At 45.6% G+C, this 18,900-nt stretch overlaps 1 protein-coding gene across 2 annotated transcripts in view; it reads right to left on the bottom strand.

Annotated features, from left to right (window-relative positions):
* The window catches only part of hiw (MYC binding protein highwire), a 169,108-nt gene that overhangs the window by 42,971 nt on the left and 107,237 nt on the right, over nt 1-18,900 (bottom strand). For both annotated transcript variants that reach the window (XM_075882117.1, XM_075882116.1), the window contains exons 54-61: nt 17,521-17,639; nt 17,302-17,385; nt 13,952-14,486; nt 13,110-13,242; nt 11,336-13,022; nt 10,087-10,283; nt 9,255-9,413; nt 4,416-4,760 (exon numbers count right to left, since the gene is read on the bottom strand). In XM_075882117.1, the coding sequence (XP_075738232.1) occupies nt 4,416-4,760; nt 9,255-9,413; nt 10,087-10,283; nt 11,336-13,022; nt 13,110-13,242; nt 13,952-14,486; nt 17,302-17,385; nt 17,521-17,639 (3,259 nt within the window). The remainder of the gene's footprint in view (nt 1-4,415; nt 4,761-9,254; nt 9,414-10,086; nt 10,284-11,335; nt 13,023-13,109; nt 13,243-13,951; nt 14,487-17,301; nt 17,386-17,520; nt 17,640-18,900) is intronic.

Consider the following 18,900-nt stretch of genomic DNA (forward strand, 5'->3'; position numbering starts at 1 on the left):
AAAAACGATCTCGTGATTAACCAAAATATGCGCCTGGGGAAAACAAGCCATGCTTCACTGCAACACAGCGGTGACACGCGGACAGCTTAGTGCATGTTTCTCGCAACGTCAGCGGGTCATGGTTTACCTCTTCTTTCTGGGATTGTAAAGAAATTATAAAAGGCAGTTTACCGGAAATCGCGATGCATGCCAACCTCCGATTGCCGGTTGCTCCAGCAATTCGCTTCTTTACACAGCTGGCGGAGTTCTTGCCAGCAACACCTACTTCAAAAACTAAGTTCAAAAGTTTCAAAGATTATTTTTTTTCCCAGCCAAAACACATCGTGATCTTCGTTGTACTGGCCATAATTAAATCTATAATTATAACAAAGAATGTGCGAATGGTCGCATCATGACGTGCTGACGCAGCGAGGAGCAGGTGACATGCCGCCCGCGTGTCACTACTGTGTTGCAGTGAAGATGTCTTGTTTTATGCAGGCGCACACTTCAGTCGATCACGACCGCGTTTTCTTTTTTTTTTTCGGTAGCAGCAGCAAGGCCCTCCTTTCCTCCATGCTCATGGCAAAATAAAGACCAGGTATTGCTGAAGAACATAAACTTTGGAGCCGCAAGCTAGCCAGCACAGCAAACGACGAGCACTGATTAGTTTGAATAGTTCTAAGTTGTTTGCATCCAACTTTTTGTATGTTCCGTTAATTAGAAAACCCGCTTAATTCGAAGCTTTCTCGCCACCCCAGTTACTTCGAATTAACGAGGTATTACTGTAGTTGGTTTTGAACAAACTGTTTATGTTACTAAACATGTATGATTCTCGGCGATCAATGGCTCATATTGCTGTACATTAACTGTAGAATGCAAATAACTATCAAGAACATTTTCATGAACAAGAAAAATTGCAATGTGAAATGCTTAGAATTCTCAGCCCATGCTAATTGTTCATTTTACGTTTGTAATAATTATACAGACAATATCAAATTTCGAAGAAGATAATTGCACCCTTCGCGTGTTAAGGAGTATATGGGCAAAATTTCATCCCAATCGGGCTATCATAAATACTAAAAACATGATGTATAAACACAAGAAGTTGCCCACATATGAATCATGTGAAAAATGCATTTTAAAGGTACAGTTGAATCCCGCTACAATGAAACTGACGGGGTACAGAAAAAATCTCGTTGAAGCGAAAATTTCGTTGTAGCGAAATCGAAAAAATATAGCTGATCTGAGCTAGGTAAACAAAAAAAGTTTATTGTCAGAATTCAAAAAGTGCCAGCTGCTTCTTATTCTTTCCCAGCAGCGTCACGATGCGATAGTCACCCATGCATAGCAAGGCCAAAGTGAAAAGCACGCAAAAACACCTAAAAGTGCTTTTGTGAATGAACCAAGCAGCTGCATTAACACATTAACCCCAGCAGCTGTCCGCCGTCAACGTATCGGGTATCGTGGAGGGTATCGTGGAGCGACAACTTTGGCATTATTCTATGCCATTCTTATCATCCATCACTTGCGGCTAGTTGATTTTGTTCATAATGTAGACGAACAGCCACTCTGATTAGTTAACGTACTGGCCAAGCGCGAACATAATGATAAGCATCGGAAAAGGAATCGTTTCGCGGGGGCACCTAGCAGCAGCGTGAAGGAAACCAAGAACTGAGCGACTGAGCTTCAGCTTCGGATCATCTGCGGCCCAAAAGAAAGCAAGTGGCTTGCTTTTACTGCAAGCCAGTGGCAAAATCAGAGCAGTCTCATTGCCATAGCTATCGAGCAATGGCGGCGCCCATGCTTGCTGAACAGCAGCTGTTTCTAGTGGTGCCAACGCGTGTTTTAGACTTCGTTAACGCGTTTTCAGGCTCCGAAGATAAATCGAAATGTTAACGATTGGGTTTAGTGCATAGCAATAGGTATCTGAACCTGGAATTACATCATGAAATTTCGTTGAAGCAGGACGACAGAAGAAAAAGTGTTCGTTGTGGCAAAAATATTTATGCCTTGACTCCTATGGACTGCTGAGGGCGATTCATGAATTTTTCGTTGTAGCGGAAATTTCATAGAAGCAGGGTTTGTTGTAGTGGAGTTCAACTGTATAAGTCATCTATGCAACAGCTTTTTAGGATAATTTTTTCCATCATGACAGATTGACAATCATGATTATTTTGAGCATGTAGCTTTAGTGAACTCCTCATGACAAATGCAACGGCAAGTAGCCAGGTGACAATTTGCAAGGGACTTTAGAAAATTAGCTCCTTTTAGTTTTTCAGGGCCACCTTGAGCTCTTAAAAAGTGATATTAACCTACTTCCAAGTTTAATTGCAATATTCAGTGCTTTTGTCGTGAAAGTAGAGAAACTATACTTTTAAAACAAATAAAAATAAAGAAGTACCATAATTACTCGAATCTAACGCGCACCTTTTTTCCGGTTAAGCGAGTTCATAAGTCGCATGCGCGTTAGAATCGAGTACGAACAAAAAAAATTACGGTCAATCTATTGCCATCGGCAAATCCGTAATGGCCGCCCCCTACGTGCGTCGGCATGGCGCGTCGGCCATTTCTGCCTATGTGTTTCCCATGTGCGGCACTTCGTACGTGTGCTGAGGAGTTCGTCATCTAGTAGTGCATTAGCATCGACGGCGTGGAAGGGCCGACTCCAAAAACTCGAGTGCGCCACGATGCCGCTTTTAAAAGAAAAGTCATCGCGTGTGCAGAAACGGACGGAAATCGGGCCGCATCGCGGTCGTTCGGAGTTCCCGAAACGTGCATGCGGGACCGGCGGAAACAAAAGCAGAAGATTGTCGACAGCAAAGTTTCACGCAAAGGCTTCAGTGGACCACAGCAAGGTCGGTTTCCGCAAATAAAGAGCTGCTCGGCGAGTATGTGCTTGAGCAGCGAGCGGCACAGCGGCCCGAGACGACAGAACTGCTCCAAGTGCGGGCTATGCAATTAGTCTTAGAAAAAGGTCTAATGCGGAGCCAGTTTAAAGCGAGCGGGTGCTGGCTAACTAACTTTATGAAGAGGAAAGGCTTTTCCCTCCGAAGGGGAACATGCATATGCGAAAAGTTTTGCAGTGGCGTACGATGAAAAGCTTCACAGTTTTCAGAGGTTCGTCCTAAACTTGCGGCGCAACAACGGCTACCTGCTTGGGCAAATCGGGTATGCTGGTCAGACGCCTCTTTACTTCGACATGCCTGGCACCACAACCGTCGAGAAGAACGGGGCGAAGCAAGTTCGATTGCCGACATCGGTCCACGGTAAAACTACAGTGACGGCAATGCTCTGTTACACGTCAGATGGGCACAAGCTTCGCCCGTACCTCATATTTAAATGGAAGACGCTCCCGAAAGGAGTCGTTTTTTCGAGTGGTGTGATCGTGCGGGCCAGCGAGAAAAATGGGTGCGCGTTGCAATCGATGTCTTACGTTTTTTTTTTTTCGCGGTGGAAATCGGGTGCGTGTTACAATCGAGGGCGTGGTAGAATCGAGTAAATACGGTATGTAATTTTGAAAAAAAAAAGTTGTGTTTTTCAACTCACATCTAAGGGCCTGTAAACCACCTCCGATATTTTTTTCAAACGTTTCAAGAAACACGTGCATTGCGTGCAGAATGCCGCAGCAGTCAACGGTTCTACACGTGGCAACGCTATGAGCCGCCGGCTTACCACAAATTTGAAGAAACAACCCCTCCTTCTTTTCGGACCTTTCAGGCCTCTGCGTGACATGCCGCACAAATATCTCTGACGCACTTTTCAAATATCCATGCTAGCCACAAATATGCTGTGATTGGTCGAGCAAGAATTTATGACTTCCAGTTAGTCTACAAGCAGCTGTCCACGCTGCCTTATGTTCGTTATGTCACCCGTGTACGTGTGTACGAGCCCATATTTTTTCGACTCTTTGAAGGTGTGCGCATAATGCAGGGTACACACTGGCACGATTTGTATAAGCAAGGGCCAGCACGGATAAACACGCAGATAATGGAGTCAACGAAGGGATGGAGTCGTGGCAACCGGAAGTAGACGCCATTTTAAGCAGCTCGTCAGAGATGACGTACGCCGTGTGAGATTGGGAGGGGCACGGGAGGCACTAGGCGAGAGGGCAAAGTGGCTTTGGGAGAGAATATCATGGAGGGTAGCGCAGGAGAAAGAGATCATCGTGGTTTCGGTAATCAAACGCGCCTAACTATAACTATGCTATTACAGCACCATTTAAAAAAATTCTCACGACTCTGTGTTCATCGTACCGTAGAGCACAATTTCCCCATCACAACTGAATTTCGACCTCTGGGTGGTTTAGGGGCCCTATAAAGGTTGTAGTGACAAAAATACAGGCCAATGTGTACCACCATCATGTACAAACATAGTCAATTAGTACATAGCACTAAGCAATCAATTATAAAGGAAACAGGCTGCACAAATATTCTGACCTGATGAGATGACGCATTTTCCATGTCTGATGGTGCAGATGCTGATGTTCCAGCTATAGCACACAGCTCAGATGGAGCAGTGGCTTCTTCCTCAGTATGGGAGAGAATACGGGAGATGTTGGAAAACACGTGGCTGCGGTGCAGAAAGGCATGGTCTGACGGCATGAAGCGCAGCCGCCAGCACTGCATGGCCATCTGCTGAAGGGATGACCCGACAGGTAGAAACACCATCAGGTCTGAGATCGTTTGAAGCAGGGTGTGGAAGGCCGACCGCAATGGCCCGAGGCATGCTTCACCAGCCAGCGACATGTCCGAGAGGGGGTGTTCGCAAGGGGCCTCCTTATCCTGAAAATTTCAGGAATAAAGGAAGAGAATTTAAAAGGCTGACTTCTTTGTTTGACCCAATGCTGCTTTTGATTAATGCTGCATCAAATTTCTGGTAGTCATTCTCAGTAACCTGGCCTGCCTTTATTTAAATGCTAGAGGAGCATCAGTGAGAAAATAAAAAGAGATATACCGTAATTACTCGAATCTAATGCACACATTTTTTCCGGTTAAGCGAGTTCATAAATCGCATGCGCATTAGAATCGAGTACGGAAAAATAAAATGAATACGGTCGTTCTATTGCCATCGGCATTTCTAAAATGGCCGCCCTCTACGTGCATCGGCATGGCGCGTCGGCCATTTCCGCCTAAGTGTTTCTCATGTGCGGCACTTCGTACATGTGCTGAGGAGTTCGTCATCTTGTAGTGCATTAGCGTCGACGGCATGGGAGGGCCGACTCAAAAAACTCGACGAGTGCACCACGATGCCGCTTTTAAAAGAAAAGTCATCGCGTGTGCCGAAACGCACGGAAATTGGGCCGCATCGCGGTCGTTCGGAATTCCCGAAACATGCGTGCGGAACTGGCGGAAACAAAAGCAGAAGATTGTCGACAGCAAAGATTCACGCAAAGGCTTTATTGTACCACAGCAGGGTTGGTTTCCGCAAACTAAAGAGCTGCTCGGCGAGTATGTGATTGAGCAGTGAGCGGCACAGCGGCCCGTGACGACAGAACTGCTCCAAGTGCAGGCTATGCAGTTAGCCTTAGAAAAAGGGCTAATGCGGAGCCAGTTTAAAGGCTTTTCCCTCCGAAGGCAAACGGGCATATGCGAAAAGTTTCTGAAGGAGTACGATGAAAAGCTTCACAGTTTTCAAAGGTTCGTCCTAAACTTGCGGCACAACAACGGCTACCTGCTTGGGCCAATCGGGAATGCCAATCAGACGCCTCTTTACTTCGACATGCCTGGCACCACAACCGTCGAGAAGAAGGGGGCGAAGCAAGTTCGCGTGCTGACATCGAGCCACGGTAAAACTAGAGTGACGGCAATGCTCCGTTGCACGTCATATAGGCACAAGCTTCCCCCGTACCTCATATTTCAACGGACGACGCTCTCGAAAGGAGTCGTTTTCCCGAGTGGTGTGATCGTGCGGGCCAACGAGAAAAGTGGGTGCGCGTTGCAATCTATGTCTTACTTTTTTTTTTCTTCGTGGAAACCGGGTGCGCGTTACAATCGAGGGCGCGGTAGAATCGAGTAAATACGGTATTATCAAATTACTTGCTACCTATAACAAAATAATCCTAGCCTTGATAGCAGGCTTGGCCAGTCAGAAAATACACTAAAATTAGGAACATGCAATGTGCTGATTTGAAGCTCATGTTTCTGTTCCTCACACGGTCCTAGATTTTGGTGATACCTGTTTGGGCCTAGCTAGCTTATGGCCTACAGAATGGATTACATTGCAATCTAAAAGAAGCATGGGCAGAACTGAACAGGTTTAAGACTTCCTACAGCACCACAATGGCCGAAATTTTCTAATGTGTGTCGCAAAGATGTATGGGTGCTGAGCTTTTACAGGGGTGAGACGACTGAGACTAATATTGAATTCCAATGGCGGAGTCGGAGCAAGTTTTTCTGCTCCTTTCAGAGTAAGTGTGTTCCAATGACAGAGTGAGAGCGAGAGTCAAAAGTTCCAATGAGAGAGCCGGAGGGGATTCAGAGCGGGAGTCCCTCCATGGAGCAGGAAAAACTGCTCCGCCGAAATCGGTGGAGTGGACCGGAACTCAGCGTGACGCATTTCCTTTAACACGTTTGCCTGCTTGGGGGCGCGGCTGGCGCGGCGCGAGTTGTGTTGATAATGGCGGACGGCATGGACGGCTCGGCTACCTCGGCAAAGCGTGCGGCAATGCTTCTGCTACTCGATAGCGACAGCAGACATCGTGGACAATAGCTGTTGCACGCTTGGCGTGATATCCATTCCACACAGGTGAATAGCGCTGAACAAGCAAACGAACGATGCGGCGATGCTGGTAAACCACGTGGGAAACAGACAGCGGAAAAGACCACGCGCAAGGTATCCTGGGTAACGCGGCAGCTTCCGCCTTGCTCCAGCAGGGCGGGTTGTGTTCCGATGGCGGATTTGGAGGATTTGCTCTACGCCAGAGTCGAGTGCTCGCTCGCGAAGTCGGTCGGCTGCACCTACTCCGCCATTGGAATTCAACATAAATTCGGAGCAGTTTTTGGAACAGCACAATTTAAATTTTGGAGCAGAAGAACCTTGCTTTGAAGCATTTAGCGGCATTTAATATGTCGTCCTGCCAACTTGAAAATACAAATGTTTAGCAACGTGGGGGCACCAGTGCATATTTTAATTGGCTTATAATACACATCACACTAACACAGTTATGAAGAAAGTTTTCAAACAGATTATTGCCAGGTAATAACTGCACTACCTTATTTTACGTACCATGTGACCTATCGTAGCCCTTGTAACAAACATGTGAAATAATAATTCAAAAGAAGGTTTTGTTGAAAACTATAGGTTCACCGGAAACATTTAAAATGAAAAACGCATTACACTCAAAAAGAAATTCAAAAATTGCGATTGCACAAGAATCTAATTTACTAACAGTGGTCCTTCACTTAAAAAAAAAAGCCTGACATGATAGCGTCAAGAGTTTTTAATAGACAGCAAAAGTACGCTGCACCGCTGTTCGCAACCACCTCGTGCAGATGATGGATGGTAGCGCAGACAACGAACACGGACAAGAGAAGGCACATAGACACAACACTTGTCCGTGTTCGTTGTCTGCGCTACCATCCATCATCATGCAACCATACCAACAAGCCCAAATCGCCACCCTAATTCACCTCGTGCAGGACCCCTTTCAAGAGTGCAGCGCGAGAGCCAAGAAACCTCGCCGCACCGACTATCTCGTAAAGCACGTGCGTATGGCACTGAATGATAAAACGTGTGGTACTGATAACACCTCTCCAAGCGAGCAACTACGCATTATTAATACAACACACGTCGGCCAGTTCTTTTCTTTTTTTTAATATCGAAAGTCATTGCCGTCAATGTAGAACTCTTGATAATACATCGACATGCGATTGCCGCCCGTGCCGTGACTCGTGTAACACCCTAGCACTGCACAGGTACGAAATTCGCGTCCACGTAAATGAAGTGCTGAACTTGCAAAAAAAAAGAAGAAAAGAAGGAAAATTAAGTCCCACTGGGAAACGACCACGGCCGCGTACCGAAAAACCGATCGAACATAACGCTAAGCCTAAAAGCGCGTGTAGCCCAGAGCTGGCTCGCAGCGACACCTTTTAAAGCGCTCGTTGCGAGTTTCGATTACGGAACACAGAGCAGTAGCAAATCGCCATTCATGAAAACTGTGCCACGTCATGAGTCGCGCATAAAACGCCGAGGTTTCCGTTAATATCGTTTAAAATGGTTTGAATGTGCGTTCTGTCACCACGGCTTCACAAATAACTAAGTGTTTCTCTCTACCTGCAGACACCGATGTGCGATTTTGAATGTGATATCTTTTTCAGATGCAATGAGAACTCGCTTGTATGAATTAGTACCTAATGGGCGTAAACCGGGAATGGGTTGCATGTGTTGTGTCACTCACAGAACCCATTTTGATAACCCATATGCATGCGCCAAAGCATCCAGGACACGCTTCGCATTCAGAGAAATGACTCCACGTTCACAGTTTACTCACTCACGGCAAACGCGCCTGCGTGGGTGACTGCCCGCAGCAGCGTCGATATGAAAACCGCAGTGACCGAAGGAACGCACTACGCACAACTACAGTCCAACAAAGAACCTGAGTCAACACCGCTATGCTCGCCACTCCGCTCAGTGGTTTAATTTAGGCGGCAGTGGTAACGGAACACACAGCCTGAAGCAGCACCAGAAGCAGTACGCTCGATGCCTGGCAGCACACTTTTGCGAGGTCATGCATATTTGCAACAGTGTAGAGGAGATTATGGTGGCACCATGGGAGCCTTCGTCCCCAGAAAGGTGCAAAGTAAAAAAAAAACATGATTGGGTGCGTCTTATTAGTGCAGTCAGCCTTTTCTCCTACTGAAGCTGATGTTGGCGTAAACATTATAAATTTCGAGGCTGTTTTGGAGCAGTTTGGCACAATTTACGCAATTTTTATGCTTTTGGAGCAGCTTGGAGCAGGAAAACAGAAATGTATAAAAAATGCGCAATATGCATAGCTGTCTCACCCCTGGTTTTAATGTAAAATCAATAAAAACAAGCTTAGCGTTCATGTTCCTTAGTCATAACCGATCTCTTACTATGACATCAATGCAAATATTGTTTTCAAGAAGCAATTCATCAATCTATAAACTGACTTACTGACCTCTGCAAAACCGTTAGCATTCATAAACAAGGAATACCAAGGGCCTTTTCATAGAATTGTACACGATTGAGTTTCACAGCATTCTAATGCAGTCCTGGTTCATTAAACTTCAAATATCCATAGCCATGCATCATACCTGCTCTACAACTTCTTTCTTCTGCCCTGCATCCTCTTTGCCTTGGGGGTGTTCCTCCGGTTTCTCCGGAACGGGGGGAGACATGGCTGCTACTAGGCACCACAGCAGGTCGTGTAAACAGGTGGACTGAGTGACATTGCGCAGCAGCCAATTGAAGGCCTGATGCATAAAAAAAGGCTTATTTAGGAACAGGCAGTAGAAACTTATAAATGGCTTTGTCCAACAGAAGCAGACTGAGCTCAGTGGCTTATTTTAATGTTAGGATGCTCCTCAATCACATTCACCTGACCCTTCAATTAAGGGCCCCTAAACCACCGGCAAAATTATTTTTTTTTAACATTTCCAAGTAAATGTGCAGATTGAGTTCAAAATGCCAACAAGGTCAACAGTGCCAAACGTGGCAGTACCACGAGCCACGAGCACCCCACAAGTTCCAACAAACAGTCCCATCTGCTTCTGCGCCTTTCGGCAATCCTAATCACCTCAGCCTTTGTCGTGACATCAAAATGTCGTCTGCTCGTCATTCAAGATACCCGCTTGTCTTCTGGCAAGTATGTGCACTCGTTCCTTTTCGCAGCACTCCCCTCATGAAGCACAGCTTAGAAATTCTCAGGGGAATGTGTTCATTGTAGACTCATGCATAACTGCAACATCACAACTAAATTTTGACTTCTGGGTAGTATGAGGCCTTTTTATACAAAGTGAACAGCAACTTTAAGCTGTAAACGAAAGCAGCCTTGCAGCATAAAGCAGCCACTATGTTGCCGTGGTCTGAACCACTTCCCCCATTAGTTATAGGCTCGGCACCAGAGAAGCTGCAGCAAAACCATACCTGCATTGCATAGATGCGGCAAGTAGCCTTCCTGAGTGATTGCTGAATAGCAAAGCGCATGTTCTCGAGGTCATGACGCTGGAGAACAAATTGCATGACTGGCCGCTGAACAGTCAGGTCAGTAGCACAGGCTTCTGGCTCCACTGAGACCAACTTTGTAAGGGCTGCTGATGGCTGGCACAGTATAGATGACATGCCTGCAACAAAAAAATCGGTTTTCGCTCTATCTTGTCTGTTGTAGGATTATAAAAAAACATGTCACTGCCTGAATATAGCTCAAACAGGCTGTGAAAGAAATAGGCTGCAATGCTACTGACCACACCCCATGCCATGAAAAGCACAAAAAACACACACACACACACACCTAAGATTACTGTCTGTGTACGCCTGTGCAAATATAGGTTTGAAGCTGAAGCAAATAGTGATTTTGATCGAATAATTTTTAATCGAATTCAAATACTGCACACCACATTTTATAAAAAAAATGGGCATATTTCTGATGGCCTATTTTTTTTTTTTTTTTTTGATTGAAACAAGGCCTGGACAAATGTCTTTTTCTTTTTTTTTTTTTTTTTTCAAGAAAGTGGGAGCAACTTTGAATAGTAGGAGAATTTAACTTTCGGGATAATGCAAGTGATAACCTGTAAGATATGTCAAGTTCTAAAATTTCCTATACCTCAAGCTGTAAGCCTGTATAGCAACCATATAAACTTAAAAAATGATAAACTTACGTGAGGGTGGTATGTTCACTTAACCTTGAAGTTAGGCTTCGCAGCAATTGGTTTTCCCCTGGATAAGTGTTTTCACGGCTTAGCACTCCTTTACTGCTTTGAAACCCCCTTTGCAGGTAGTTGCATGCAAACTAATACAGTTAGACAGGTGCTTTCACTGTTTAGTACCCCTCCAAGGCAATGAAATCACTTTTAAAAGGATTATATGTGGGCTAATATACACCTATTCGTTCATCTCGAATACTTGATTGATATGTGGGGTTTAACATCCTAAAACACCCATATGATTTTGAGAGACACCGTAGCGGAGGCTGAGAACTACTGGTTTAGTGGTTATGGCATTTGACTGCTAACCTGAAGGTCGCAGGATCGAATCCTGGCTGCGGCGACTGCATTTTCGATGGAGGTGAATGTTAAACCCCAAATATTATTATGATTATTATTACTGATCTCTCTCTTGTGTCCGTGTTTGCATGCGCCGTGTCCAGAACAGCACCACATCCAAATCTAGCACTCACCTTCACTTCCACTGCTGTTGTTCCTTTTTCGTGGAATTACCAAGGCCCTTGCCTCTTGAATGGCCACCTCTGCGAGATCTTTTTCTGCCCAGTCCAAGTGCGTTAGACCCACAGAGACCGATCGATGGAACACCCTGCCACCACCTCTTACGGTAACAGTAGGACCCAGTCCAGCTTCATCACTCCTCTCGCTTGCAAAGGTGTCTTCTGCCGCCTCATTCCCGTTGAGGGCAGCTACTGACTCAGCATCGACTTCTGCAGTTTGTGAACTTGATGTGCCTGGTTCAGATGGCACGAAATCTTCCCCAAATGACAATGCATCGAGAGAGAGTCCCAGCATGTTAAAGTACTGAATGGGGCCAGATGTAGCAAACTGGTTGGGCGGCAGCAGCATATCTGCTTCGGCTAAGCTTGGCAGCCCGCTGCGCCGAGACTTAACTCCAGAGCTGGACAGCTCCAGCAAAAACATGGCATTGTTCTTTATGTTGTGGTGAACTGTGTCTTGTGCGGGTGATGCAACTCGCGCAGCAGCAGAGATAGAACTAGTGCGATGACAGCCTGCAAGGGAGCTGCGCTGACCTCCACTTGCCTGGCACAGTTTTTCCCGGCACCGGTCACAAAGGTGGTGCCAGCCGCTTGCTGAAGTTCTGCTTTCACCATAGCCGACAGTCCAACCACCACACGGGTGATTTCCGGAGCCAGCGCCAAAGCTCCTTACACCAGCACCGTCACCACATCCGGAATGGGCCTGTTTGTTCTGGTATTGGGATGCCGGCACAAAAGAGAGTCCACACAGCTCGCACGTTGTTTCCTTTTCACCACCGACTGCGCTGCCAACTGCACTAGTGGAACGACCATTTACCAGCGATGAAGAGTTGTTTCGTTTTTTCTTCGACTTCTGTCGCTCCGACCCCCTGGCAAGTGCCTGCTCAACGTGCTTAATGTTTTTTCTGACTGAGAAAAGGCTTGGAAGGACCACCTGATCTTTGATGGCCTGTTTGCAGACACCAGTCACTTGTTCCCAGAGAAGTACAATAAAGCGCAGGGCACGAGGCAAGTCTGTAGCCACATCTTCCTGCGTGGAACTTCCTCCTTGTGTGACCTGGTCGGAAGTAGTGGCCGGAGTAAACGCCCTCTTTGATTTCATGCTTTCATTCAATGGCTCATTGGACTGGAGTGCCTCCAGCTGCTGCAACTGCAGCAAGCTTGGTGAAGTTACTTCAACTGAATGCCGGAAACGAGCCTTCTGTTCTTTTGTCAATGGTGCTGTTGTCACTGTTCTCTTTGTGATGCTTTTTCGAAGGTCTGGATTGAACTTGAGGTATGAGGCACATGCCATAGCATCATGCACCACACCTTCGTGCCATAGAAAAGCACAGAAGACAGCCCTCAGGCACTCTGCCACTGAAGGGGCCAGACCTTGGCGAAAGCCCTCTGTAGCAGCAGGGCGCTCAGTATGTCCTGAATGAACACGCTCCCTCTTTCCCCGAAGCACGTGCCGTGTGCTGCTGGAACCAGTGCGCTCCCGCCGGGACATTTTCGGAGAGATGCGTGGGTTCTCATCACGGCTTGAGTTGCTACCGATGCTGAAATGACCTTTGACTCTTGAGACTGGTCCTCCTTCTGGACTGGTTTGAGTTCCCGTCTGAGTGAATGACTTTAATGATGAAGTTGGTGAAAGGCTCTCCTGAAAAAAAAAAATCATAACAATTGTGAAAACACATATGTATGCATGCTGTGGCAGAAGGTAGTCCCAGTTTCAAAGTATAGCTACCTTTTTTGGAGTGCCAGGTGTGCTCAGAGGGCTGTCTGTAGTTCGCTGTGTAATGCAACCTATGCAACCAGTGGCTGAGGTGTCCCGAAGCTCACGGAGAAAACTGCCCAAATGAGAGCTGACACTGTTTTCACTAAAGGAAATAAACAAAGAAGAGACATGCACCAAAGTTCCCTTATCTATAAATAATGAAGCCTCACAACACAATGTCACCTGCTCCTTTAGCCCAGCAGGTACAAAGCTCTCTAGCTCAGCAGGATGTTGCACAATCGCTAGTAATCAGCCACACATTTAGACTTGTTACTGATGTTATGTATATGTCACAAAACCCAAGGTGGTTAAATCAACCTATAGAAATGTTGATATGAATCATTTCATATTTGGCTTCTCTTTTCACCTGGGCCTAAACATAGAATGTAACTGCACATCTGCAGCCCAAGCTTCTATTTGCAAGTTTCCTTTTATTGCTCATTAAATATCTGTAATGTTGCCACCCTTTGTCAGGGACAGAGCTAGTTACTTTTGATACTACAGTAGAACTTCATTCATTTGCTCCTGCTTACAACTTCCCAGCTCCCACGCTCACAGTTACAAAAACTAAAAATAACCAATTCAGATCTTATAATTCAAACTGTACATTTTCCCAGATTATACCTTTACTTTCTGCTTTCGCTTTCCCCAAAAACGTATCAATAAGGTTCTATTGTAATTTAAATGCTTTGGACATTACAACAGATATTTATGGCTCATTAAAGTCATCAGCTTAAAGATCAGCATTACCAGGCCAAGTTCACGAAACAAATTGATTCAGATTGGTACAGATGTAACAATGGTACTAATACCTTTGAATCGATGCTCTTCGTGGTGATGAGACAGAATGCTTGGAGAAGGACCCCGATTCGGTGAGGCTTCCCTGAGATGGGGTAGCACTCCTGGCACTCTCAATTTGGGCTTGAGAACCCGAGTGGCTTAGCACACCTTCTGAAAGTCCAAGCACAGTGTCTGAGTATGAACAAGGCACTGTCACACCAGGAATTGGTACTGGACTTGATGCAGCCGGCTTGGAGTTGGCAGATGATCGCCTCCGTCGGACTGGTGGTGTTGCTGGCGGTGTTCCAGGTGGTGTCGCGCCATTTCCATTGGCACGACTCTCTCCTATAGCACGAACCAGGTCCCTGACTGAGACTCCGCGAAGTTCTGGCGGAACTGCTCGTGCAGGAGGGGGTGATGAATCTGCACTCGTTCGCCGTCGTGAAGGTAAGTGCGAGGACCCCCCTGCGAAGGACCCACTTGAAGTCGGAGCCTCAGACCGCTCGGATGCAGGTCCGGTATGTTCAGAATCAGCAAGTGCATTTGTCGATGTGGACGGAGTTGAAGCTGTAACAAGAAGACCAAGAACAGATGTTGAGTAAGATGATAGTAAAAAATACGGGTAAAAAATTCAGCACATATTGAGCACTCATTCTTCAAATAGATAGATATTATTGCCAATAAGGCCGTGCACTCAAACATGAGCACAGTAAGGTTCCTTTTAATGGTATTTGTAGTTTATAAAGTATGTATAGTAGACTCACAATAATTCAAACTCTGATAATTCCTACTTTCGGTTAATTCAGAAAAATTCAACTTTTTGGTTGGCCCTCTATTCTTTCACTGTATTTAAAAGCCTCTTAATTCAAACTCCATCATTCGGTTAATTCATAATTTTTGCACTTTGCTACCAGAAAATATCTGCTGCTTTCCCACTACTATTTAAAAATTTGTGTGTTTATATTCCTAACAGTCTAAAAATGAAAAATAAGCACCTCAGGGCTTCAAGGAGAAAGGCTTCGCTAGTAAACAAATGTTTGAAACGAAGCACACGCATGGTAAACTGTGATGCTTCTCAAATGATATAGAGAGCTTTGTGCTGAAGGCACAAATAGCAAGGAAGCAGTTGGCAATTCGTGATTTCTTTAAAAGGTCTGATCAGCAGTAAATGGCCAATAAACTTGTACACCTTACCCCTCTGCTTTCTGTTCATTGTGTGCAGTTAGGCTTTAAAAACATTTAAAGTTTTTTAAGTGTGATAAAATCAATGCCTAATCATAATGGGTGGTGTCACCTCACCCAGAGTCAACTATCTGAGAATTTCTGATAATTCAAACTTTTTGATAATTCGAAAAAAATTCAGAGGTCCCTTTGAGTTTGAATTAGCGAGAGTCAACTGAACTAGTACAAAAATTTTTTAGGTATGCGGGAATTGAGGCTAGCCCGCTGCCTTAGCGCGGGCTTTGCTGCCTCTTTCTCCGTTCTCATGTCCTGACATGTTTCCCCTTCTCCGCTGTCTGCCGCGCTGGGAGTGCAGAGTGACGTTTAACCCTCTCACCCAGTAGCAGGTGTCGACTGTGGCGCCGCGCGCGAAGTCTCCCGAGAGGCCATGCGCGCGCCCACGTCAGGAGGAGAGAGAGGCCTCTCTGGGGACGACATGGGGCTAAGCACGCTTTTCTTTTCCGTCCGTCAGGTCCTTGTGGGGCTCGTTCGGACTTCGCCAATAGCGCCTTGCGCCCGAGGCGAACGCTTACCTTATGTCGCCCCCCTTCTTCCGAACGCTAGGCCGAAGAGTGGTGCGGGTTCCCAGTGCGTGGCCAGGCTACACCAACCCGTATCTCTCCGAATTTAACGCGAGCGCCTTTGCCCTCGCTCGAGCAACCGGGCCTCGGTCCCGGTGTCTCCATGAATCACTTTTACCACGGAGACGTGCTCGTGGCACCCTGTGTAGTACTTTTATGCCTGTGGCGTGGGTAAGCCCATTTGCTTTCCCGCCGCGCCTTTGCAACGGGCTGTACTGCGTTTTGGTGTTGCTACAGACAATAAAGTGTTGCGACCTTGAGCAGTATCGTGTTCTCGCCATGGCAATGGTTAACTCGTGCCCTGCGGCTCGCTAAGACCGGACCCACGCTAGTGGCCGTACTCCTTCGGGATGCGTGTACACTACAGGTACTAAGTTTTAAATTTACAATAAATCTAAAATATAGTATAATGACTAATTGTAATTCAAAATTTCGTATATATGTACATTCCTAAACATAATCCATTGCTGTCCACTCTTATTTTGCAACAATAATAAAAGTGATTACAACAGCCTATCATTTGAACCACTATATAGAAACAGTAATACACCCCTGTTTCCATTCTTTCCAATGCCCGAATACGTATCAAACTAATCAAGTGGCAGCAGGAATTTCGCAGCAAACTGTCTGCTGTAAAATATCAAGAAAGCACCTCTCCACAGAAAAAGACAATCTGACAAGATTTAGACAGGGGGCCCTGGCTCAGTCGCAGATCAGAATTTATTATGTTGGCGGAAGAGCTGCTAGAAATGAAAAATGCACACCCGTGCTTCTGATAAAATGCATTATTGAATATGCAAGCATTAACTGTCTTTGTGCACCCTTTTTGGGCAAATAAACGGAGCAAAGGAAACAGAGACAGTGAAATGGTGGAAGGGGGGGTGCTTGCACATTAATTAGCACTTACAGTAGACTCTCATTAAACGGAACCTGAGGTGACTGGGAAAAGAAAATACGTTCCATTTAGCAGAAGTTTAGTTTACTGAGTGGTGAACATGGGCGCAGAATACATGCCCGAAACCAAACATAGCAGAAGCAATTGTTCCGTTTAACATATTACAGTTTACTGAGAGTCTACTGTATTTCAAATCAAAAAGGGAGGGGGTGCTTGTCTAGGATAGGCGGTTGTTCCGGATTTCGCAACACATCAGCATTGCTGCTGTGCTGAAAAAGTACTGCAGAAACAGCTCCTTGTGCTCTTTCAATGGTGGACCAGAAATTGTGTCCTGTACAGTGTGCCCCTTTTCTATACGCATCCTCAAGTTCACGGAAATATGGCACCTATAAGATTGGTATAAGGCAACTATAAATGTTGCGCCGATGAAGCAAGAAGTAAACAAGGCAACCTCCCTACAATCACGCAAAGTGCCATGTCCTAATATTAAAGTGTGCAGAAAACTCGTCACATCGCTTTTCTTTAGCCACAAAAACCTGTACCAAAAGCACATTTAGTGCAGGGCTAATTCACTCAAGTGTGCATATAGCAGCACATTTTTTTACAGTACTCAGTTTGCACTACCTTAATGCTCAGTGGCCACAAGCAAAATATTGTAACTACGAAGAGGAAGAGATATGCTCACCAGGAGACCCAAAAATGAAAGGGCTAGCGGATCCAGATGAACCACCTTCAGGATCCGAGGTACCGCTCCCAAATGTGAATAGGCCTAAGAAGACAAAGGAACATGCAGAGTTTTTTAAGATGAACAGCCTTGAAAAGCATGATAGTGCTTTTATGCTGAGGCCAATCAAGACGTCTTTGACATATTTTCGTCACGCACATGACAGTGGCAAACCCATACCTTGCATTGCATTTGCACACCCAGAAACAACCCTGTCAGCATTCGCAGAGACAGGCATGCCAAAGTTGTAGCCACGTGATCGAACAGCCGATGATGATAACGCAGCAGCCTGAGTGCACCTGCGGGAAATATGGCTTTTGGTCACTCAACTATTCAGACCCAGAGATGGCTCATTGAAAAAAAAAAGAGGTTCGAGAAGTGCAAAAAGAAACAGTCCATGAGACATTGCATTGGCATCACAGCCTGCTATTGCTGTTGTGGTATGGTACATTTAATACCCGATTTCCCGAGGGTAACAAAATGAAATTTCATGCAGTAAAATCTCAGTATAACGAACTTCAGGGGGCTGTGGCAATTTGTTCATTATTTTTAAAAGGTCGTTAAAGTAAAAGCCCAGAAATTAACCATACATACTTAATTTCTGCTGACCAATAAGGCTTACCTCAACGATGGGTCCTTGAACCCGTTTTTCATGAGAAAAAGCAAATGCACAAATTAACACCAAAAAATACAAGTTTACTTAAAGAAGTCTGATTTTTTCTTGACGTGTGCACTCCAAGTTCTTTGGCCACAACATCCTGATTTTTGCCTTCTTGTTGCCGAAGAATATCCACTTTCTCGCTTAGCAAAAACTGCTTCCGCTTCTTCATCGCAAGCAGAAATGAACTCAATGTAGTAGCACTGCAGCGCAAATGTCGACATGCGTTGTGAACGCGATAGGTAATCACCGAAACCAGATGAAAAGGACCAGCAAGGCCTCCTAGAGCACATGTTGAAGTCAGAAAGGTAAGAAAAACCTGAAGCACCGCGGGTGTCATCGCCTCTTCCGAGGAAAAAAAAGAGCTAAAAAAGAAATTCCTCGCGTTTTGTTTTCTGCTCCCTCGCTGTCTCAGGATTTCCACGCCATTGCTTCCTGCTGCTTCCTGCTCCGCAACTCCCATTCTGCCTCGCTGACCTTGCCCTCTCGTGTTGCCCTCGCCCCTCGCCTTTGTACTTGTAAATAAGCAGCGTCGGCGTTTTTCAACAAAGAGAAAGAAAAGAAAGTCGTCCTTTCGTTTTTTTTTTCTTTTCCCTTCTGCACTGCTGCGCGTCTTCAGAGAAGCAAGCACATCTGTTCGCTGTGTCATCTGCCTCTGTATTGCTCCGGTGGTCGCGACGGATTTCAGAACATGAGTTCGTAGTACTGAGGCGTTGTTAATATAACGCAAAACTAAATTAGTGCTCGTTATTTTGAAAAGTTTGGTATTCTGAAGTACGTAGTAATGAAATAATTTCACATTGAAACTATTAGCAGTCGGCGCAAAATTTTTTTTAAAAGTGCGTTAATCTGATGTTCGGTCTACTGAGATTTCACTGTATTTAGATAAAAGCTAAAGTGCT

This window comes from Rhipicephalus microplus, chromosome 2 (genome assembly GCF_043290135.1).
Source record: "Rhipicephalus microplus isolate Deutch F79 chromosome 2, USDA_Rmic, whole genome shotgun sequence".
NCBI classification, from domain to species: Eukaryota; Metazoa; Arthropoda; class Arachnida; order Ixodida; family Ixodidae; genus Rhipicephalus; species Rhipicephalus microplus.